At 46.7% G+C, this 8,363-nt stretch overlaps 1 protein-coding gene across 1 annotated transcript; it reads right to left on the bottom strand.

Annotated features, from left to right (window-relative positions):
* Positions 1 to 616: 616 nt before the first annotated feature.
* Positions 617 to 8,156, bottom strand: LOC102312845 (glutamate receptor ionotropic, NMDA 1; the record flags this gene model as incomplete). The annotated part of the gene is given in 8 exon segments (XM_005953129.2): positions 617 to 765; positions 848 to 960; positions 1,425 to 1,543; positions 2,623 to 2,787; positions 5,576 to 5,703; positions 5,818 to 5,953; positions 6,988 to 7,074; positions 8,006 to 8,156. Coding segments are annotated over 8 exon segments (1,048 nt in total), but the record flags the coding sequence as incomplete, so codon positions are not given.
* Between the last annotated feature and the right edge of the window lie 207 nt (positions 8,157 to 8,363).

The following is an 8,363-nucleotide window of genomic DNA, read 5'->3' as shown; positions in this document are numbered from 1 at the left end:
GTGTGTGAGTGTGTGTGCATGTATACTGTCCCTGATGTGATACTGTAACTTCTTTAGACATTTGAACATTTTCGCTGCTGTGAGTGTTTTTATTCTATATTTTTCTGTATTTTCGCAGCTCTGTGTCCACTCTCTGACACATTTCCCACGTGTGGGACCAATAAAGGTTTATCTCATCGTCCTAACAGAATATCCAGCCCCAGCTGGCTCTGTGCACTCAGACTGACTTCAGAGATCATTTCACACATTTGGATCTTTGATTTCAGTCCAGGTGAAGCTCGTTGCAGGAAACTGTCCTCTCACAGACGAAGAGCTGGGCGGTTTCCAGGTTTGGTCTTTGTAGACTTTCCTGGTTTAAAAGGAACAAATGACGGGCTGTGATAAGGGACGGCACAGATGCCTGGACAGACGATCGAGTGTGAGCCACCTGCTTTTGAAGCTTTTTAAAAGGCCCAGTTTTTACCAACAGGTATGAACCCACTCGTGTCATGTCTCAGGAGACTGAAGGCTTTAGCTTTACAGACTCTTTATAAGGACCCTGAATGCTGTATCAGACACAGATAGCATCCTTTTAACTACCACCTCTTCCTGTGAAGATGACGTAGTTCATCCTCACCCTGGGGTCGTTGATGCCAGTGATGCGCTCCTCAGGCCGGTCCAGCACCAGGAAGGCTGCCAGGTTGGCAGTGTATGAAGCTACGATGATCATGGCGAACCCTGCCCACACCATACCCAGAATCCTGGCCGAGAAACTCCTGGGAGCTCCTGCGTGCAGAGCAGACAGGAAACAGTGCCGTCAGCAGGTAGCAGCGTCTCGCCACCGGCTTTACCTTCAGCATCCTCTTACCTTCTCCTATCCCAGAGTTCAGCAGCACTCCCCACGAGAACCACATGGCCGAGGACAGGGTGAGGGCGTCTTCCTCTTCTTCTTCGCTGTTCACTTTGAACCTTCCGAACGGGCTGCACACACACAGCTGTGTTAGACTTCACAGCTACATCACAGGTAAAAGTCCAATCCTGATTTTGACCTTTGACAAAATCAGGATTGGACTTTAAGTGTCTCCCTGGGCACAGACTGGGAAAAAAAACCCTCGTTGTCATTCTTCTGTACGGCTGCTCTCAAGCCCCGCCCACCGCCGTAATGTAGCCCCGCCTACACCCGTCCCATGTATGTACGTTTCACGTGCGGTAACAGACCAAATGAAGCGCTCATTAGGAATGGCTGTTTTTGTTGAAAGCCAATACGCCATTTTTACCGTCTCACCCCTGTGACCAGGGGCTTGAACGTGCGACCGAACACGTGGATGAGCTAATAACACGTTTTGTGGAGTTTGGGATTTCTGCTGCTGTTTTAAAACATGAGTCTACAGCTGAGTGACTCCTTGGAGGGCGGGGGCGTGGTCTGAGGCGTGGTGTTGGTTTACCTGAACCGGTCTAGTAGGTAAAGCATCACTGCCACCACATGGACCGACAGACCGACTAACAGCCACAGCGTGCTCTGGAACGGCTGCATGAACGAGTCCAGAGTGCTGCGAGGGATTTCCTGTGAACACACACACACGTCATTAGTTTTATTTCCAACATTATCTGAGACAGTTTGGAGCAGGAATCTTTTATCAGCTGTTTGAACTCTTTTAGCTCCGCCTCCTTAAAGCCAGCTCCTTCCTGATTGGTCACCATTACCTTTAATGTTCATGTGTCTTAATCTGTTCCAGACTCTTTGAGCTGCTCTCTTACTGATGAAGATTATTTTTAATGAATGAACTAATTAAAGTTTTGTCCGGCTTGGCTCGCAGCGTGAGAACGAGAAACCTGGGTAGTTCGCACGCTGATGGGCGGGGCCTACAGCTCTGCTTTCACAAATGTCCATGCAGCACCTCCTCGCTTCAGCCAATCATCACTCACTTCACTTCAGCTTCTCTCACAGTAACAATCAGCGCTGAGCTTTCAGCCACATGCCCAACAAGTCCGGAGATGGGAGCGAGTACGACTCCTCAACACGAACTTTGCTGAGAACAGTTTGTCCCTCGTCCTCCATCTTCACCTGGCCCCAGGTGTCTGCAGGCTGAGCGGCTGATGACCCCCCCACACTAGCAGGGGCTCCCAAGAGCCTGTGAAAGTGACGTGCTCTGTTATCTCCATGTCGGTGTCGCTTACATCACAACTTGCCAATCACATTGTCGGATCATTCAGTTAGCATTAGCCAAGAAGTTAGCTAACACTATATAAAAGCATCACCAGCAAAGTGAAACGTGGCTAACAGCAAACCTAACGCGATAATAGCTTTGCCTGAATTAATCGCTTACGATTTCTTCTAGAAGACAAAGGCATTTGTGTCTTTTTTGCTATCTCTCCCGGGCTATGACATCACAGTCATGTGATTGGTCAGTTGAGCCTGGGTGAGGGATGCCGTAGGGACAGCACCACAAGCTCGTGTGCATGAACACCGGAACTGTTTAACTAACATGGACTGCACAACATCGCCGTTTCCCTGTGACGAAACGTAACCTCGGTTCTCTGCTGCTCTCACGCTGGCTCAGGCTGAGCATCACCGCTTTGTTGTGTCGTGACAGCGTCACATCATGAACCTTCATCGTGGTATACACTTCCTCGCTCGCTCACCTTCTTGACGAGGATGGTGAGCCCCTGGTATTTGAAGGGTTTGGAGAACTCGATGTACTGAGCGCGCTCGTTGTTGATGGTGAGCGGGGCGACGATCATGTCAGCGAGGCCTCCCAGCAGCTCCCCCATCATCCCGTTCCACTCCTTCTTGTTGCTGTTGTTCACCTGTGGGAGGGAGGGAGGGCGGAGCTCTGTTAATGAAGGTTTGAGTTCCTTTTACATCGTTCATTCATGACCTCACTGCAGCAGGTTAAAGGGTTAAATATCTGCAAACCCACATCAGCTACAACAAACACTGTAAGGTGTGCTCAGCAGCTCCAGCCTGATCACGTTATTGATTACTGATGAGCCAATCTGCTGGGAGGAGCACAGCGAATCCCTGATTGGCAGGTTTGAAGTTTCTGGCTTTAAATAATAAAGGAGGATCAGATTTGTCTGAAGCGGCTGCATTTTTAAAGGTTGAGCTCAGATTGAATAAAACATGAAGGAGAACAAGATGCTTTCATGTGATCGACTAAACAGGAAACATCATCCTTCAGGAGCTGGGTATACGAGGAACATAAAGCAGATTTCAGGCGTGAATAATCTGTGAAGAGACGAGAGAGGAGGAAGAGGAGGGGGGGGAGGAGGGGGGGGATCCAGAGCACAGAGGAGGCGATGAAGGAGAGCGAGCAGCAGAGAGAGAGATGAATAAATGTCTCTCGGCTCCGGCAAGGTCGGAGTCAGGGACGGAGCGGTGGTCGCCATGGCAACAAGCCTGGGCGACGAGCTGCCGATGGGGATAAATCGGTAAGCAGGTCAGAGAGAGCGAGATGGCGATGACATCATCAGGCCGCAGATAACCACACGTAAGCAGAGACTGTCCGTTTACTTTTGAGAATGAACTGTAATCACATTACTCCAGCTCACTGATGACACAGCCAATCAGAGCCAAGAACAACATCCACACACAGAAATTCTCCTCAACGCGCCACCACTACTCCACAGACTGTATATGAAAGATGGCCAGAGCCTCCGCTGTCGCCATGTTGTTTTTTAGTTTCCAGAAGTGACCGTATTTGGATGAGAGGGTGGAGCTTATGCTGTCAGCTGACCATCACCTACACCTGCTAAATCACAGCCTGCTGGGGCAGCTCACCTCACAGCAGCCATGTTACTGTTGCCATGTAAACAGAACAGCTGTTTGTAACTAAGCTGTTTTGGTGCGTGACGTTGCTCCTGCGAACATCAGCCTGCAGCTGGATGGAAATGTGTTTTAACCCTTTAGAGCCGATCGGAGGGGGAACGCTCTGTTATGCGTAACTATTTTTAAACCCCGCTAGCTCTGCAACCACGTAAGCTAGCGCAATAACTTGTTTTGCATATGAAACCGGAGGAGTTGTACTTACATCTTATGCCATCAGCTTGTCCTCGGTCACGGTTTCCTTCCACATATAGCTTTGCAAAAACTGCATAAAAAGCGCTTGCAGCAACAAAAACATAATATTCCAGAAACACGCTTTGCCGATCCGATCAGCTGTTTGTAACACTTCCTAAGTTGGAATAGACGTCAGCGCGAACTTTTGCATTTCCGCCATTACCTGCCCGAAACCGGAAGTGACGTCATTTTCGAGGAAATGTACTCTTTTTTGCGATCAGGGCCTCAGGGCCTATACTCGTCTTTTTAAAAGTTATCTTTGACTTTATGACTTTGTGTCGTTTCTGGGATGCTGAGGACTCATATTGCACTGCTGGAAATAGTTTATTTTGATGCATATGTTGCTTTTTTGCAAATTTGCATTATAATATTTATTTTCGTTTTTCCTGCAGTGTATAAAAATTGGTGTATTTCAAAAATAAAACTATGAAGACACTCAAAATAAATTTCCTTTGGTGGGAAACTATTTTGTGCAACTTTTTTGTATTTACAGTTTTGAGGGATAAGCCTCTTAAATTTCTCTAACTACAAATATATGTTAAAAAAGCAAAAATGATTTTCAATTTTTTTGTAGTTTATTGCACTTTTTTGCAATTTATGTAATTACTATGCACTTAATGAATACATATTATTAAAATCTGGGCTATAATGGTTGTATTGATGTATAGCAACTTGAAATGCTCCCAAAAATGGCACTACAGCGTGTAAAAATATAATATAAGCTCTGGCGGACTTGGTTCTATGGTAGGTCTTAAAGGGTTAATGTGTTTCAGTATCTAATGTAACCTCCGACCTGCAAAGGTGCTGGCACAGATCACACGTCCTTCATCGCCTTCATCATCGTCAGTCTGCTCACCTGAGCTCCACGCCTCAGATCCACCTGAGGGACGGAGCACAGTCAGCTGCAAAGAGCGTGACCGTCATCCCTCACAGGATTACAGGATCAGGATACTCTGATTAAAGCAGAGAGCTGAACTTTCCCCTGGAAGTTATTCAGGCTGATGTGACACACACAAATATTCAAACAGGTGTACAGGTACACTCACAGACTGTATGTAAAAGATGGATGTAGCCTTTTTGTTTAAAATGTTATTTTTAATGTGTTTTTATATCCTGGAGGTGGCCAGCAGGGGGCGCCTCTTCTGGTTAGGAATACAAGTCTGTGAGACAAGGAGATTCCTGCTCGGCTGATCTGAGCTCAGTGAGCCGAAGTCGCTGCTCTCAGGTCTGAATGTTCAATTTGGAGATGATGTCATCAGAGTGAGGAAGGAGGAGGAAGCATCGAGGGCGGGGCTACACACTGAGTCTATGAATGTGCAGTGTGCTCAGTCTCTCTGTCAGACCCCCCGTCATCGTCACATCGAGCTCCAAAAAGACGGAAACACTAAACAATTAAGTTGTCCATCTTTGATATACAGTCTTTCATGTAAAGCAGAAGGACAACACGTCCAAACAGGCGGACGTTCGTCATCTCCAAAACCAGAACAGCAGTCGGACCTGCTGCAGTGACAGCGAACAGAGTCATGTGACACTTACTCGCTCCTGCGTGCCAAACTTCCCATCAGCCACCAGGTGAACCTCATAGGTGAAGTTCATACTCATGGCCAGCTTGATGAGCAGGTCGATGCAGAAACCATAGCAACACTGCGGGACGATGGGCTGACCTGGACACATAAACACAGCCTCATTTCAGTCATTCAACTTTATATATACGGTGCACAAACACACGCACAGAAAACGGGACAAATCGGGTCTGGGAGGATGGCGTGTTAGCGTACCTGGTATGGTCCCGTTGGGTCCAGTACAGATCACCTTCTTGATCAGGACTCCGTTGACGGTGTACTCCTCTTTACACGTCCCGTCGCTTTTCGTTGGCTTCACGTAAACAAATGGCTCCTGATGAATCGTCACGATCTGAGCGCACAAACAGCGAACACTCAGAGACGTGGACTGATCCAAACGATCTGGGAGACGCTGACGCTCGTCATCGTGGCATAAATGTTATTACAGCCCACCCATCCAAGCCGTAGTTCATCATTTGTACAAACCTCAGTTGTGACGGCTTAAAGGTCCACAAAGCTCATTCAGTTTTACATATTTGAATGTAGACATTTGACAGGTCTTAGTGATGTTGCAAAAACATGTTGGAAAACACATCTATAAAAGGTTTAACTGTGCCCTGCAACTTGTGCTTCCTCTGATACTATTCTGTGTTTAATTCTAGTGTTTCCTGAAAACTTGCCATAGTTTCTTTTGAAATCTTTGGTTAAACCCAGACTTTATTTGTAATACGTTTCTATAAGAGGAGTGATTTATTTTAAATTTCTATCAATAATATTTGTTTTCTAAATATGTTATTTAGAAACCAAATATTTTTTCTGATGGAACAGGAATACCCTCATTTTCAAAGAGCCTACAAGAAATAAATGTTTGACGACGTAGCTGTGATCATGCTCCATAACAGTGGTGCAGTTTGAAATCTGACTGACAGGTTGTTTGAAGTTTTATTGGCATAGGAAGTGATATGTTAACTGAGGCACACCTCAATGTGTGCCCAGGTCTTTAGATAACCTTTTCAAACTCCAAACTTAAATACAACCCTGAAATATCCGTGTAGGTTGTTAGTCATACAGCCCACATGTATACATACAATGGAAATACAGAGGACCAAATACAGAGTCTTGGCCTACTCCATATTTTACATCAATAGAAAATGTAAACATTCACAGGACAGAAAATGAAATGTAACAGATTAAAAAGGCATTTTTCATGCTGTGGCTTGGCTTAACATCTGACCTGATTCATGAAGAACACAACAACAAACCACAACTCATCATTATCTGCAGAGCTCATGTCTTCAAAAACGTCCAACATAAAAAGTTGCAAAAGGAGCGGCATCACATTTCTGAGACGATGAACCGAACCGACGCGTCGAGCTGCGGTTTTACCTTCAGTCTGGTCGACATCTGGTATCCGACTGGCTTCTCTGTCTCTCCTCCAGGCCAAATGATTTTCCTCTGAGGGTTCATCACAACCTGAAGGGCACACAGAAACACACGGTGAGCACTCAGGTTGTGATGTTGTTGCACGCAGGTCTCACTGTGACAGGCTGACTAAATGACAGCATCAATACTGCATCTATGCATTCATATTTAAAGAGGCAGGAGGCCTGGATGCTCGCTCGCTACACCATGTTTCTCTCAGCAGCTCGGCTCTGACTGGCGTCGTACCTGTCACCGAACTAAACATTCATCTCATTTAATCAATAGTGAACTACTGCAGCGACTGTAGCTGCAGCACTCACTGATTCATGCGAGATTTACACTGTCACAGGCTTATTCCTCCTCCTTGGATCTTTATTTGGAACTAAACACTATTTATTTGTGTGATATTTTGAGTATCACCACCCTCACCGAGAGACGTCGGTGAGGGTGGTGTATGGGGACAGAGAGACGTCTGTGAGGTTGGTGTATGGGGACAGAGAGACGTCTGTGAGGTTGGTGTATGGGGACAGAGAGACGTCGGTGAGGGTGGTGTATGGGGACAGAGAGACGTCGGTGAGGGTGGTGTATGGGGACAGAGGCTGATGGATGAGCTTGGCAGGAGGAGTCTCTGTGGACTATGATGTTTGCAGATGACACTGTGATCTGCAGTGAGAGGCTTGATTGGTGGAGGTGTGAGGGTGAGGGGGACAGGTGGACATATAGGGAGCAGAGGTAGTGGTCAACCCTTCACAGACAGGTAAAGAAGAGAGTGGAGGCAGGGTGGAGTAGGTGGAGACGAGTGTCAGGGGTGACTGTGACAGGAGAGCAGCAAGAGCAAAGGGGAAGTTTGACTGGATGGTAATGAGAGCTGCTGTGACGTATGACGTCAGTGACACTGACGGTGTATACACAGGTGCAGCAGATAGCAGCTGTAAAGACAGGTGTAGCAGCTGGTGCAGCAGGTGTAGCAGGTGTACTCTACCTGTGTTCCGTTAAAGACTCCAACCTGGACGAGGCGACCTGGTTTCTGCTGGTAGTTCAGGATGCTGTAGGTGGCGAAGCGCCGGTCGCCGTCGTCGTTAAACTCGATACGTCCTGTCAGGCCGTCGGGGTACTTTGATGACATCAGCACCCTGCGGAGCCAATCAGTGCACAGAAGAATCAGAGCTCCTTTATTTTCACGTTTGGTGGTGACATCATCGTGTTGATGCGTAAACAAATCAGGTATGTAAGCAGAGGTGGGTAGTAACGAGTTACATTTACTTGAGTAAGTTTTTGGAAAAAAAGTACTTTTAAAGTACCTTTTTGCACGATACTTTTTACTTTTACTTGAGTACATT

This window comes from Haplochromis burtoni, unplaced genomic scaffold (genome assembly GCF_018398535.1).
Source record: "Haplochromis burtoni strain Fernald_Lab_line unplaced genomic scaffold, NCSU_Asbu1 Contig_3080, whole genome shotgun sequence".
NCBI classification, from domain to species: Eukaryota; Metazoa; Chordata; class Actinopteri; order Cichliformes; family Cichlidae; genus Haplochromis; species Haplochromis burtoni.
This window is presented reverse-complemented; position numbering and strand designations above follow the sequence as displayed.